The 15666-nt window shown below is 51.3% G+C and overlaps 1 protein-coding gene across 1 annotated transcript in view; it reads left to right on the top strand.

The window, feature by feature from the left end:
• The window catches only part of AMFR (autocrine motility factor receptor), a 43747-nt gene extending 30377 nt beyond the window's left edge, over positions 1–13370 (top strand). The window contains exons 10-14 of the mRNA XM_040498052.1: positions 819–922; positions 5875–6009; positions 7711–7794; positions 11028–11212; positions 11861–13370. Coding sequence (XP_040353986.1) covers positions 819–922; positions 5875–6009; positions 7711–7794; positions 11028–11212; positions 11861–12008 — 656 coding nt within the window. The 3' untranslated portion in view covers positions 12009–13370. The remainder of the gene's footprint in view (positions 1–818; positions 923–5874; positions 6010–7710; positions 7795–11027; positions 11213–11860) is intronic.
• The last annotated feature ends 2296 nt before the right edge of the window (positions 13371–15666 follow it).

Genomic DNA, 15666 nt, shown 5'->3' with positions numbered 1-15666 from the left:
TCTCCCTGGGAAGTACATGAAATAAGAACGTAGTTTTTTAATAGGCACATTTTGTTGGGCGGGACCTTGAGACAGTCACTGAACTTGTTTTTATATTCTATGCCTCGGTGCTTCTTTGTGAAGGAAAGCAAAATAACTCCTAAACAGGTAGCTTGATTAACTAATACTTGGAGCTTTAGCTTAGGGTCCCCCCTTTTCTTGGGGAAATGGCAGAAGCCGCCGACTTCTTGGCTCCACACACAAGCCTGTGTTGTCAAACTCTTTGAAAAGAGTTTCGAATCGAATCAGAAAACCAAGGTCTTTAAATCAGATGATGCGATAGAAAATACCTTATGAAAATAATTGTGAAAATGATGTCTCCACGTGGGTGGTATTTGTGTACGGTGTGACAGGAGCACAAGCCCCTCTCTCGTAGCAGCTGTAGAGCCTTAAAGCCTTCCTTCTGTGCCAGGTGGAGAACAGATTGACCTGTGGATCCAGGGCGTCTGGAAAGCAGGAGGGCCTAGTGGTGAAGGATTCTGGAACCTGACTGTCTGGTTGCAAATCCACCATAATTGTGTGATGTTGGGCAAGTTACCTGACTTCTGAGTGCCCTCAGGACAAAAGACCATGAGAACTGAGTTTTCTCTGAGAAGAGTGAAACGGGTATAAAAGTAGCGATGATCCAATGAGCTGATCTGTGTGAAACCCTTGGTACAAAAGGCCTGGCACACAGTAAGCCATCAGTGGAACGAGCTGGGGTCCCCGAGCGGCTGACCCCAGACTGGACCACGCAGGGGACGAGATCTCTAACTTGTGCTGGGTTCTCTTTGTCTTAGGGTCCCGGATCGCAAGTTGGCTGCCGAGTTTCTCCGTCGAGGTGATGCACACCACCAACATCCTAGGAATTACACAGGCGAGCAACTCCCAGCTGAATGCGATGGTAAGGACCGCCGTGCTTCGGGGTGGTTGGTGATCAGGGAGGGGCTGGATGCTGTGCACTGTGTGCTTCACTCTGGCCGAATAGCAGGATTTTCAGGGGCGTGTGACGTAGTAGCTGGGACAACTTCAGTTCATGTGTTGTCAAATTTGAAACTGCTTTGGAAACCAGCTTCCATTTTAGATGTGTGGCAGATCATCTGTCTGTTTCTGAGCACCGCCGGGTTCGCTGTGTTGTGATCTAGGCCAATCTTGGGATGCTCCTTGATGCTAACCAAAAATATTTAGAGACTTAGTGACTGGAGAGAATGATGGGCCTTTTATTAAAAGTTGTATGAGACCTGCTAAATGTGTTTTCCTGACCCTGTCCCCTTCCCTCCCCCCAAATAAGTAAATACACGTGTGCACGCACGCACACACACACACACACACACACACGTCTGTGGGTATGCACATATATCTATATGCCTTGAGATATGGAGGCACACATACTGTTAGCTCAAGGATACTGTTCAAATATTCTTTGTGTTTCTCTAAAGCTTTGTCATACGGCGGGTATTTTTGTTTTAGAGAAACGTGTCGTTATCACTGCAATTTAGTGTTCATTGTGATGATGGATGCAGGACTCTTAAAATGCTAACTGCCTTAGTCCTGCTTAGACAGCGCTGCTGGCTGACCTGGGTAAGCCTGGTCAGTACTTCAGAGAGGCACTGGTTCATTTGTTCATTCCTTTATCTTCATGTACTTGACAAATCTGTACTGAAAGCCCACTCCTGCGACAGGCATGATGCAGTATAAACGGTTGCATAGCACCTGCCAGGCAAACCAGGTAGATGTGGGCCCCACTCCCAGGAAGTGTAGATTTTAGCTGGGGAGACTGGTTATAAACACAAACAAGATCATTGCTGATGGCAGTGAGTGCTCTGAGGGCAGTAAGGCCGGCAATGCGGCAGAGGTGGAGGTAAGAGCTATTTTAGCGGAGGTGTCTGAGTAGTTCTTTCCGAGGGGCTGATACTTGATCTGAGACAAGAAGGATGAGAAAGAGGCAGTTGGGAGAAAAAGAGGCAGCGGAACCGACAGGTTCAAAGGTCATGAGGTGAGAAAGCCCTGGGGGCACAGCGGTCACTGTGGTTGGAGCCTAGTGAGTCAGAGACCAGGATTGTGATGCACGCTGATTTTGCAGAGCCGGGTCATGGCAGGGGTTAGTAGGCCACAGCTCGGTGTAGATCTTATTGTGAAAGTATTGGAAGGTTGTTCAAGGCCTTTTTCCTCCCACAGGGGACTGACAGGACATTTAACAGAATGATTTGCTTCTGAGAGACTGGGTTATAGAGGGGCAGGGATGGAAGCAACGAGCCCAGTTAGGGGGCTGTGCAATAATGCAGGTGAAAAAAAGAGTGGTTTGGACCAGGGTGTTGGCAGTAAGAATGAAAAGAAGGGGCGGCTTGAAGACACTTTGGGATGATGCGCCGACAGGACTGGACGACACTTTGCTTTGGGTGAGCAGATGATGGGCCCACGTACCGAGATGGGCGGAAGCAGGACTGAGGACGGGGCTTCGGCCTTCCTTCCGGCCAGAGGTGAGCCATCCGCATGGAGATGCCATGTAGGCATCTGGACCTCGCCGAAGAGGTCAGGCTGGAGGTGGACACTTGGGAGTTCTCGGTCTGTAGGTGCTCCTCCAGGCGGGGAGCAGGTCTCCTCCTGGGAGAGGATGAGGCTCACGATGAGGAGAGGACTCCGGGCCAAGGGCTGGCAGAGAGGGAGGAGCCACATGGTGACCTAGGAGGAGGGAGACCGGGAGAAGGTGCAAGGCGAGCACATGGGGATTCTTAGAAGGTGAGGTCGGAGGAGGACGTGTTGGATTCGGCAGAATGGAGGCGGTTGGTTAACTGCAGAGGAACAGGCGGCTTCCGTGGCCTGAGGGATGGGATCTTCCCGGTAGATTGGGAAATGAGTGGGCACTGAAGAAACAGACTGGGGCTGGCAGCGTGTTGTAAAAGTGGGCGGAGCGGTAGAAGTGGTAGCTCGCGAGGATTATGGTGTCAGGGGAGCTTTTGGCTCTTTTAAGATTTCTTTTTTGAAGGTTTTTGAGCAGGTCCTTTCTGCACAAGTTCCAGAAGTTCTAGAGGAGGATCCAGGGAAGTCATGCTCTCTCATCCTTTGGTCCATCCACCCAGTCCCCGGCCCAGGAACAGCTGCGGAATCACAGTTTGTCTCTCTGAGCCTGGCTTATTTCACTTGCCACAGCGTCCTCTGAGTTCATCCGTGTTGTAGCAGGGGTCAGAGTCTCTTCTTAGGCCGAATAGTGTTCCGTCGTGTGTGGAGACCACACACACGTTGCTTACGTGACTCTCCGCCGACGGCCACTTGGATTGCTTCCGCCTTTGGGCTCTTGTGCGTCATGCTGCGGTGGGCATGGCTGTACGAGTTCTGTTCTCTGGTCTCACTTCTTTTGAGTACCCGTGGGTCTTTTGTAAAGATAGATGTGGTAGCCTGCTTGGGGTGCAAATGGGAATGATCACTAGAGAGGGAGAGATGGAAAGTGCGGTGCACACAGGGAAGTAAAGATGGAAGAGGAAGACGGGAAGCTGGAGGGTGGGGTCAGGAGAGAGGCATTCGCCTCTGTTAGGAGCGCGGACGGAGGCAGCTCCAGCGCTTCGTTGAGACGTGGATTAGTAGAAGGCCTGGCTCATGCTAACCAAGAGGCAGAAGCAGCCTGAGTGTCTGCCAGGTGAATGGATGTATGGATTCCAGAAGTGTGGTACATGCATACAGTGGAATATTAGCCAGCCTTAGAAAAGCAGGAAATCCCATCACGTGCCCCAACATGAATGAACCTCCGGGACGTTACACTAAATGAAATAAGACCATCACAGAAAGACAAACACTGCAGGATTCCACTCAGATGAAGTCTCTAAATTAGTCTCACTCTTAGAAACAGAAATTAGAATGGGGGTTGCCAAGGGCCAGTGGGGAGGGCGATGGGGAGTTGCTCCTCAGGGTTTCAGTTTTGCAAGATGGCAGAGTTCTAGAATCTGTGGCACGGTCATGTGCATATGGTTCGCCCTACCGTACACTTAAAAATGGTTAGGATGGTTATATGTTTTTGACCATAGTAATAACAGAAAAAGTCCTGGGTTCCTGCTGCCTCTTGCTTCCTCAGGCCACATCAGCAGTGTGTGTGTGAGTGACAACCTAATGGACATAGATGGTCTGCAGTGTGGCGGCCTAATGCGGCCACCCACCGGCTTGTGTCAGGCTCTGTGTGTGGACTTTGGGGTCTGGCAGCTGTTGAAGTCCTGCAGGTGGATCACCTCGCCTGCTCCCTAAAAAAATCAGAATCACGGGCACGTAACCCTCTAGGAATAAGAATTATTCTTGGAGTTGGTGTGTTTAGCATTCTCTGATAGTCCCCGGTTGATCTTTCTCTAGCTCCATGATGGATTGGAATAGCCTATTCTTAACATAATTAGTTTACTAGAACCATACATTTTTTATAAAGATCCAATATTTAATTCACTGGATTTTCTGGAAGAAAAGCTTTGGTCTGGTAAAATGAATCTCAGGGAAATGAGGGGGAAGCTATTGAAGAATGGAGAAGAATGTTACCTGATTGTCTAGGTTTTTAGGGACTCTTCTTCACTTAGTGTTCATTTGACCCTGGGGCAGGGGGAATGATCAGCTCCCGTTCATAGAAACCCTGAGGGGACCCAGAAGTGCGGGGCTATTGGTCCCGCTGCTGGGCTCTGCCTGTCTAGCCCTCCCACCCCAGTGAGACACTAAGCGAAGCTTTGTGCGTGTTTCACCCTGGTCTTTGCTCTCAAGGCCCTGATGTTGGACACCTTCTCCTTCTGCAGTTACAGTACTGTGCTCCTGAGGAGCTAATACCCCAGTGGTAGACTTCCTTATGCCTCGAAAGCAATCACATTTTTCCTGCTCTTTTGTTCTTTTGATCATTGGGGCTTTTCCACAATAAAACCATGAACATAAGCATTGTACATTCTCATAAGCATATGTACATTGTACATAAGTATGTACATTCATTTAATGTACATACCTGAAAAATAAAATCTGGGCCTTTGATGCAAGTATGGGTGGTAGTGTGCTGGGAGACCTGTGCCATCTTCCCCTAGACACAGACTGCTGCTCAGAGCCCCGCCCACGTGGACTCTGAGACGTTTCTAGAGGGCGGTTTGAAACCTACAGCTCTAGTGTTATGAATTTACATTCTTTATAATCTTTTTTTTTCTGATGGTGGTGTAATAATTTACATCGGGTAGATTCACCCTTCGTAGTATCCGATTCTGTGTATTTTGTCAAATTCATACGGTTGTGTGGCCACCACCATACTCAAGGTATAGAAGAGTTCCATCTACTCCGCCCCAGATTCCCTTGTGCCCTTTTGTAAAATTGCTTCCTCTCCCCACCTTCAATCTCTGGCAACCACTTACCAGTTTTCTGTCCCTTTACTTTTGCCTCTTCTAGAATGTCATGTAAATGGAATTATACAGTGCATAGCCTTTGAGCCAGGCTCTTTCACTTAGCCTAATGCATTGGAATTTCATCCATGCGGGTGTGGTATCAGAAATTTGTTCCTTTTCGGCATTATTCTTTAAGGGGAACACATTTTTTTTACCTGAATTATACCGAGCTTTAAAATGAACACTTTTTAAAATTGGGATATTCTAATTGAACCTGTTTCGGAATCCAGCTGGATTTCCATGCTCTTTTTATTTTGAAATCGAGGCTGTTCCCAGCTACCTGTTTGGCATCCTAGGAAAATGCTAGAATGAGTGAGGTTTGATGGGGATCTGCAGAATAGAGGGGCGCCTTGCCTGTGTTTTCAAGGCGGCATGCCGAGTTCAGTGCTCAGAGCTTGCCATACACCATGACCCCAAGGAGTCACTGTTGAAGGTGAACGTTTCCAAGGCTTCCATATTTGTATTCCTGCAGGCTCATCAGATTCAAGAAATGTTTCCCCAGGTGCCATACCACCTGGTGCTGCAGGACCTCCAGCTGACACGCTCGGTAGAAATAACAACGGACAACATTTTAGAAGGACGGATTCAAGTACCTTTTCCCACACAGGTACACTGGGGTTTTATGCATGAAAAGTGGATTCTGTCTTCACAGAGATTTAATCCTGTAGTTTAACTCTTTAGTTACTTAATTGAATATCACTCATGGTTTGATGAAGGGTCTCTACGAATGTCCTCACTTTCCAAAGTTTGAGGGTAGACCCATCAAAGAGGCTCAGATCCTCAGACAAGGACAAGTGTATTTGGGTAATTTTTTGTACAGATGCACACCCCACATCAGCCTGCCCTCGCCAGTCCAGGAGGTCATAACCTTGGTTCCTCTGGGACGAGGATTGGCAACCTTTCTCTGTAAAGGGCAGATAGGCGTAGGCTTTGTGAGCCATGTGGCTCCTGTTGTTGCATCTCAGCTGTGGCTGCTATAGCACTGGCAGTGTGTGAATGGATGTGCATAACTGTGTTCTAGGAAAAACTTATCCATAAAAATAGGTGGAGGGTGGATTTGGCTGCAGGCCAAAGCTGACCCCCAGCTCTAGGAGGTAATGCCCTCTGTCCCCGGTTGGCTTTGCGCATTGGCGGGATTTTTTTCATTAGCTGTAATAGCTATGATACTTCTGTTTTTAAAAGGTCACATTTCCTGGCCCATTATATAACCTCTTTGATGGGCACAAGAACTATTAACATTTGATTTATTTACTCTCATTTTTATTATTGGAATAGAGTTGACATACAATGTTATATTAGTTTCAGATGTATACTAGCGATTTGACGCAGTGTTAACATTTCAAAACAAGGTTCCTGGCAGGACCAGGGGATAGATACATGACCAAGAGTCATTTAACAAGAAATTATTCAACTTCATGTATGAGACTATGTAGAAATCTATTAATAAAATCCGAAAATTTGAGAATCTTTCAAGAGAGAATGAGCCTAGAGCATGGAGTCAAATGGGCTGACATTAGACTTGCCTTATCTGTCCTTCCCTGTTTGACCTGGCTTTTGGCTTTGGATTATCCAGCAGCAGAGCCTGGGACAAGGATTCGAGTGCCAGTGGTTCATCTGGGAAGGCTGCAGGAAACAGGCAGCAGGTGGGGCTGTGAGATGGCGGTGCGGGGAAGGCGGCCAGTAAGGGTTTGTTACCCGGCAGGTTACTGTCATGGATGCCTAGAGCTTGATCCCACTGGGGCCTCCCAAGTGGCAGTGAGGAGGGGCATTTATATGCCACTTCCCGTCAGCTGCTGGTTGACTGGGGCTCAGAGTGACCTTGTGCAGCCAGAGTGAGCTCTCAGGCAATGAATTGCAGAAACTGGCCGGCCCACACTGACGTGGCAGGACCTGCAGGGAGATGGGCAGGGCCCCAGAGCATCTGTGGCCGTGGCCAAGATCTCAGACGGGCTAAAAGTGAGAAGAACGACAGTACCTATTTCATAGGGTGTTAAGATAAACGAGATGGTCACGTTGAGTTTCTGCAAGCGTTCAGTCAGTGTTACCTGCTGTCGATCTGTCACCGTCCAGTCACTGTCACTGAGGAGAAACTGAATGCGGTGCCAGTTGATGACTCAGACTCACACTCAGGCTCCCTTGTCTTCTCTTCGATCTTAGTAGCATCTTCATTTCTTTGCTGCTGCAGACTCTGTCAAAGCCCAGATAGCGTTGGGGACCGGAGCTCCCTCTGCACCCCGGGATTTCTCCAGCCCTGTTCCATAAGCCCCTGAGCAGCTCTGTACAGTCTGTGGTGCTTTTTCTCTTGCAGCGCTCAGATGGCATCAGGCCTGCACTGAACAGTCCTGTAGAAAGGCCAAATGGAGACCAGGAGGAGGGAGAAGCTTCTGTGCAGGTAAGGTGTGCAAGGGCGGGGTGTGTGTGTGTGTATGTGTGTGTGTGTGTGTGTGAGAGAGAGAGAGAGAGAGAGAGAGAGAGTGAGAGTGAGTATGGGACCGGGGGCAGTCTTGTAGTGCCCGGCAGTGGTCTTCAGTCCTGTCTTTGATGTGCATGAGGCCTCAGGGGTGTCAGAGAAGGCCTTGTGCCACATTGTTCCGGTATGTCAGGTTAGCAAACCCGGCTGTGCCCACGCCATGGCCTGCATTTCCACCTAGGGCCTGCCACCGCCCGCTCACTGGGCATTATCCTTGGGACCTGGAGGAGAACGGAGTCATGCTGTCCCCGGGCCAGCCCTGCCATCTTGACCTTGAGCAGTAGCCCTAGGAGGGGCACGGGGAAGCTGGGCACAGGCAGGACTCTGGGTGATCGGACTCATCTGAACCCAGACAGGGGCTGACTGGGGCTCGGCTCTCTCGAGCTGAAATCGTTGAAGTCTTCTCCCCAACACCTCCCTTGGCCAACTCAGCGTTTCCAAGTGCTTCCGTGCACTTCATGTCAATGAGACCCTCTGAGTGGTGTATGGGTGGGGAGGAGTGTGGTTATCTTGGGAGCCAGATTGGCCTGGATATCCACTTAGGTGAGTCGAGGTGGCCATCCCTTCCAAAGGCAGCTCCTCTGTCTGGTCTCCAGGGCAGAGGCCCCCCCTCCCCCATGCTCTTAGCCCCCCACTGTGGGGGTTCTGGTTCACACCCTTTGTCTGTAATTCCCATTTGCTTAATCAATTACCACACTTTCCAGAAACTTTCTTGAGACTGGAGACTACCCCAGACAACCCCGTCTTTGTGCTTCTGTGCTTGTGACGTGGGGTTTCCCACACACGGGGCTGGGGGCTGACGCTGGTGCTGCCTTGTCCAGCGGTGTTGCTCAGGGTGACGCTGCTCTTCCTGAAGCAGCTGCTTTGATGGGTGAGTGACATGGAAGCTGCTTTCACCTCGTACCTTGTGTGCTTTTCTCTGCAAACAGGGAGCTCTAGAAACTAAGACTCTCTCAGATCCTGTTGCTGAGTTAAATTTTTCACACCCAAATCCATATTTGGATTGTGCAGCATTCGTAAAGTGGTACCTGGCTTCTGGAGAAGGAATTCAGTTTTGCATTCCCGGGTTTTTGGATAGCAGGCCCAGCTTAGATTTGAGTGCTGGGCTGGCTGGGGGCCCTTCGGGGTAGAGCACATTCACTTTCTGTCCTGATCTTTAACTCTGTTTTTATAGTTAGTGGGACGACTTCTGAACTTTCTGTAGCGCAGTGAAGGGAATGTACTTACTTCACAAGGAACGCGCTCTGTAGTGTTTCCAGTCATTCCCAAGTAAGAAGTTCTTGGATAACAGTCTGTTTAGTAAAACCTCCATGTAGCACAAGCGTGGCACTGGCTGTGCTGGTTGGTACCGAATGCGGTCTGTCCCCGGCCTGAGCTCAGGCCTGCTTGGAAGCCAGCAGAACTGGGGGTGCGCATCCGTTTCCTTCCTTCATATCCCCCATTTACCAGCTGCTCTTTCTACCTCCTCCAGGGTCGGGCTCAGGAGGAGGGCGGGTTAGGACAGGCCACATGACCCCACCATCCCGTGTGTGTGCATGTGCTACATGTGTGAGTGTATCACAGTTGTTACCTCAGCTGTCCTTCCTCAGAACTTGGGCAGGCCTTTTCTGACCATCCCTCCCTTCATGGAGACCGTATCACCCTCCAGGCGGTCCTTTGGGCCGGGTCTGTTTCAACAACCTCAGGCTGGTTCCCTCCAGCATCTGTGGCCGCCCCGAAGGACACACAGTGGGGCCTTACCGTCGGTGGAAGTTGGACTCGCTCCCCTTTTTTTATCTGCCACAAGCAGGTGTCTTTCTCTTCGACTCCTTGCGTGTGTTAGTCATCACCAGTCCCCGGGAGCCCCCAAACTCTAGGGAATAGGAGTTTGGACACATGGCTGTCTTGAAGTCCCCTCATTCATTTGACTGAAGGCAGGGAAGGGTGGTGAGGTCGCGTAACAAGTGCCACACGCCAAGAAATCTTACAAATGTGCCAGTCTCTCAGCCTCTTCCACCTCAACACTCTTGTCACCTAGAGGTGGGTGCTAGGCTGACCCTGGCCAACCTGGGTCTGTCTGGTAGCAGGAACATCAATGTTCAGGCACTGGCCTAAGTGTGTGGGGCGCCTGGGCATTGCCGTAGTGTTCAGAGCTTTAGCCAAAACCGAGAGAGCCCAAAATTTTAATATCCTGTTACACAAAGAGTCTTGTGATCTTATATCTGTTTTTATTTAAAAAAAAAAATTTTTTTTTAACGTTTATTTATTTTTGAGACAGAGAGAGACAGAGCATGAACGGGGGAGGGGCAGAGAGAGAGGGAGACACAGAATTGGAAGCAGGCTCCAGGCTCCGAGCCATCAGCCCAGAGCCTGACGTGGGGCTCAAACTCACGGACTGTGAGATCATGACCTGAGCTGAAGTCGGACGCTTAACTGACTGAGCCACCCAGGCGCCCCTTATATCTGTTTTTAAAAAGATCCTTAGAAGTTACCCTTTTTAGGGGCACCTAGGTGGTTCAGTCGGTTAGTCATCTGCTTTGGCTCAGGTCATGATCTCACAGTTAACGAATTCGAGCCCTGCATCGGGCTCTGTGCGGACAGCTCAGAGGCTGGAGCCTGCTTCAGATTCTGTGTCTCCCTGTCTCTCTACCCCTTCCTGGCTCATTCTGTCTCTCTCTGTCTGTCTGTCTCTCTCTCACTTTCTCTCAAAAAGAAATAAACATTAAAAAAAAAAATTTACCCTTTTTTATCTGCCTGCCTGTTTTCAGAATCAAGTGAGGGTGTAAAATTTGTGTAGTAAATGTGATAAGACTTAAGTTTCAGAGCAATTAGTAGAGTTGAACAAAAAATTCCCAGAAAGTAAATCAACTTGGAGTTAACTTTATTGTTTTCTGAGAGTACAGTTTCAAGGTGTCTGTGTTTTTCATACCGGTGATCATCTACAAAAAATTGCACTAATCTTGAACATCTGGCGTGAGTCAGGTGCTGTTCTTAGTGGCGCACAGGCCTCCCAGAGCCCACGCCGGCCGTTATTCATATGCCGACGGTTCCCCACCTGGCAGCCTGGCTCCCTGTGGGTGCAGAAGAACACTGTTCGGGGCACTCAGGTGGGGCGGGGAGTCCTAGCGGGAGGGCGGCCCGTGCTCACAGAGGCCCCCTGCTTCCTCTGTGCCCAGACCGAGCGTGTGCCCCTAGACCTCAGTCCTCGGCTGGAGGAGGCCTTGGACTTCAGCGAGTTGGAGGCGGAGCCTGGCGAGGGCGAGGACTTTGAGGCCCGGGGGAGCCGCTTCTCCAAGTCTGCGGACGAGAGGCAGCGCATGCTGGTCCAGCGGAAGGATGACCTCCTGCAGCAGGCTCGCAAGTAAGTCGACCCTCCGGCTCTCGCTCGCGCGTGTCTCCGGTCGCAACCCGGTGGCCCGGGGACCCTCGTCGCGTCAGGCCCACGTCCTGCCTTTTTAAACAGATTCCAACATTGAAAAGCCATTCAAAACGTTCAGACTCCAAACCTCTCTTGGAAAAGCAAAGGGTCCGGACCTGACCGGTGTCCCCCAGTGAGCTCCCGTGGACGCCTTTGGTCACACCTGCACGGAGCACCCACGTGCCGTGTGTCCTGAGCCCTCAGCGGTGCTTCTGCTTCTCCGAACTTTCGAGGGGAGCACTCTAATTGCATCCACGTGAGAGGCAGGGCTGAAGGAACAGGCCCAGAGAGGCCGACCCGGCCCGGTGTCCGCTCCCAGGCCGCCCTCCTGGCCACTGGGCCTGCCAGTGGAGGTGTGGGGTGGCCCTGTGGTGGCCGGTGGAGAGGGGGACCGGACAGCCGCTTGACGGGCCTCCTCCCCGATGCAGGGAGCCTCTGCCCCTCTGTCTGGGGACAGGTGTCTTTTCCACGGGCTGGTGCCAAGTGACCGCAGGAAGGTGCCCGGGAAGCTGTGTGTTTCTGCGTGTGTGTGTGTGTGTGTGTGTCCCAGAGCGTCCCTCGTCCCTCACGCGAGACCTTTGGGTTTTGTAGGCGTTTCCTGAACAGAAGTTCTGAAGTCGACTCCGCCTCGGAGCGCTGCCCCTCGGCAGAAGGCACAGCCTCTGACCCCGTGACCCTGCGTCGGAGGATGCTGGCCGCGGCCGCCGAACGGAGGCTCCAGAAGCAGCAGACGTCCTAGCGCTTCTTCGCCGTCCGCCGCTGCCGCCTCCGAGCAGCGCGCCGCCACAGAGGCCCGGCCCCGCTTCTGCCGCCGCCGGAGGAGGGGTCGGCTGCGCTGCCGCTGTATAAAGCATGTGGTCTTAATAGTGTTTGGACAGCTGACAAACTTAATCCTTTTTTGTAATACTTTCTATGTGACATTTCTCTTCCCGTTAGAAACACTGTACGTTTTAACTCTAGGCATGATCTCTTCTGGCGTTTGCCCGGACTTCTTAGGGGGCGGGGCAGCCGAGAGGAAGAGGGCAGCCAGGAAACCCTGAAGCAGGCTGCTCCGACTACTGGGTTACTGCTGCTTGTGGAGGTCACAGCAGACGCTGGTGTCTTTAGCCCCAAGTCTGGCAGGAAGGTGGAGGGGGGGGGCCAGGATTCATAAAAAGCCGCGCGGAGATGTGCAGCGTGAGCCTGACTCCACTGCCGGGTGGTTTCTGTCGTCAAGCTGCTGTTCTCGCTTGGGCGGCATTCAGAACGCTACGGAGGCCAGACGAGTGGGGCCAGAGCCCTGGGTTGGCGGGGGCATCTCGGAAAAGTGACTCCTGATTTGCTATGTAGAGCAGAGGAGGGGAAAGCCTGGGGCTGCAGAGCGTGAGGAGGTGACCTGTTGGGTCCCAGGACATCGGGGACTGACTGCCGAGCTCCAGTCTGAAGTTGGCTTTGTTTCCGTGACCACTGGTGCTCCTGCGGCTCACGAGTACCTCTGAGAGTCTGTCCCCCCTCTGTGTTCCAGACCTGGGGAAGGCCAGCCCCGAAAGGACTGAGCAGCAAAGCTTTGGTTTATGGTTCTAGTTCCTTGGTCAAGTCAGTTAGGCAATGCCAGGGGCTGTGGGTTTGGTCCTTTATAGAAAAGGAGAGCCTTACAAACTGAGCAAGTCACTGTTCGAGGGCTTTCTTGAAGACATAAGAGATCTTTTTTATCTTTCTTCCCCAGAGCCCTTCATTTTCATGACTTTGCTCCTGTTGGTTTAATTAAACAGAAAGGTAAGATGCTGAATCCATCTGCCTCGGAGCGGACCCAGGTCCTGAACCTGTTCAAATTCTTCCCACATTTAACTTTCAGGATTTGAAACACGCAATCGTAGGCTACATAGTTCAGTTTTATGTTCTGTTGGATTTTTTTTTTTTTTTTTAAATGTTTGAAAGCATAGTTTTATGGTAGTCCTTCGGGGAAGAATCCAGTATTATCTAAAATGATTGGCTAAGTTAAATGTATTTTACATAACTGAACATTTTCGGAATGTTGAAACGTAATTGAAGAGAACAATGGGTGAATGTTTAGGCCGAGATAATTTATTTGAATAAATCTTTCAAAAGCCTTACCTTGAAATGCTGTTAGTAAATTTCTGTGATTTTTAAAAAAAAAAAATGGTTTTGTTTTGCTGAGAGCATAGCTATTTGTTTTTATTGTAAAACAATAATAATAATAAAAAGCAAACTCTTCTAGTGTGCTGTGTGTGGCTGGACGCTAAGGTAGTTTTCATCAGAGGTGCCAAAGTTAGACCGCACTTTGATTCTCTGTGTACTGTTTTTGGAGAGTTTTTCCCATCCTTACACCTTGCAGGTGGCACACATTAACGATGACCCTAATTCCACGTGTTCTTAGTTGGAGACATGTGGAAGGAGAGAATGGTTGAGACACGGTAGAGGGTCCTAGGACCTTGGAATATAGCAACACGACTGTGATCAAGGCGTAGACCTGCCTTCCATAGCTTAAAATGACCCAAGAAGAGCAGTCCTAAATTCACCCATAGGTTTTGCAATTGGACAGCAAAGGATCCTGGGCCCCATACAGTCTCTCGGTTTTTGTCGCTTCTTGGGGGCGTCTGGGACAGATGCTAAGGGCGGTGGCGGGAGGCCAGGCCAGGGTCTTGTTACATTGGGTGGGGTCCCGTCCCCAGCCCATTATATCTTCCGTGTCCTGGCTGTCCCCGGGCTCAGGGCGCCTGCCCTGTGCTCAGCCACCCTCGTTTGGAGCTGAGGGCAGGCTGCTGGTTCAGGCTTGTCGGCTGAGAACAAGGCGCCTGACCGGGCGGTGTGGTGAGCGCTGGTTGGGTTGCCCTTGCCCTCTGCCCTCTTCTGCCCTCTCTGGGCTCTTCTGCAAGTGGTCTGTGTTGCTCCCTCCATTGTCCTGCGGGCCTTGTTTTGTTGACATCTTAGTTTCTCCTCATTGGCCCCCCGCTCCCGAAGTTTGAGGCTCGTCCAAACCACAGAACAGTGGTCCTTGTGAATGTCTTGTGTGGCTATAAATCCGAGGTGTCCAGGTGGCTGCTTGGACCTAATTTCCCTCCCACCGGAGCGGTATAGACAATGTGTGCTCTCTTATCTTTAGCCAGCAGATGTCCCCTCAGGGGTGGAAAGCAAGCCGAGCGCTGAAGTGGAGAGCCAGGCCCTGCTGCCGAGCTTGTCCAGGAGTAACCGCCCGCCTGCGTGGAAGGCCCTTCATCACCTGGAAGCCTCTGTCTCTCATCTCATCGCCCCTGCTCCTGTTAGGTTAGAAGTGGTTCCAACCCGACTGCACATTAGAAACACTCCTGGAGCTTCTAGAAGCCGTGATGCAGGAGTTCTGCCTCCATGTTCCTTGTTCTAATTGAATTGGTCTTTCCCTGCACTCTTTGCCCCCGAATGCTTCCTGACTTCCATTTTAAGGGAGATAAGGCAAAGATACCTGTTGGTTTTACCTACAAAACTCACTCGAAAGTTAGGAAAGAACACTAGAAGATGGCCCGTTTTTAGGGGAAATTCAGGTAGACAAAGTCATGGTGTCCTTTGACTTCTGTCTCTGTCCTGGTTTGCCCCCTTGACCCGTGTCCTGTCAGGTTTGTGGCCACGATTGCAACCTTGCTGTGACGGAAGATGGTGGTGGGCAGCCCCCTGCGGATAGGTCGGGGGTGAGGGTTGCGGGTGGAAAAAGCACTGGAAGGGAGGCTCGGCCCCGGCGGAGGAAGGCCTAGGGTGCCCGATCGGTTCTTGCACACAGCCTCTTGTGAGTCCAGACTGTCTGCAACAGGCCTGTCCTGCCACCCCCACTAAATCTGAAACACCCTTTGGGGTGCCAGCAAGAGCGCCTCCCTGGCTGGCAACTGCCATTTGTTGGTGCGTGGAGAGGAGTCCGACGAGCTGACCTCTTCCCGGCCCTCCCGTCTCCCTGGATGGCTGTAGCACCACCGACTGCTTGGCTGACAAGCGATCCTTGTGTGGACGCCACACAGGGACTCTGCTGGGCTGTGTCCCCTCTAGGTCGCAGCCTCGAGCACTTGGCTGGTTATTCCAGCAAAAACCTGGTAAGCTTAGGGGAGAGGTGGTGGGGCCTGCAGCCTGGAGGAGAGGAGAATCAGGCTCCCGGTGCCAGGCTGTGCGGACCTCAGGCACCCTGTGCGATTCGCCTGTGGTGGGTGCCCCGTATCCGGGCACAGGAGGGGAGATTTTTAAAGATGTCCGAGTGGATGGGTGTGGCCCCTCGGGTGCAGAAGGCCCAGGCAACTTGGCCTCATTCTTAGGACCACCCATCCCCCCCTGTTGCAGAACCACTGGTTCAGAAGAAACAAGTTCCTGTCTTAGCGGGAGGTTTGGGATTACCTGCCATTCCATTTATTTCCCCCACCATTTATTTCCCATTTCAGCCC

This window comes from Herpailurus yagouaroundi, unplaced genomic scaffold (assembly GCF_014898765.1).
Source record: "Herpailurus yagouaroundi ecotype Mexico unplaced genomic scaffold, PumYag 190, whole genome shotgun sequence".
Lineage (NCBI taxonomy): Eukaryota > Metazoa > Chordata > Mammalia > Carnivora > Felidae > Herpailurus > Herpailurus yagouaroundi.
The sequence above is the reverse complement of the archived record's forward strand: the minus strand, read 5'-3'. Positions and strand labels throughout refer to the sequence as shown.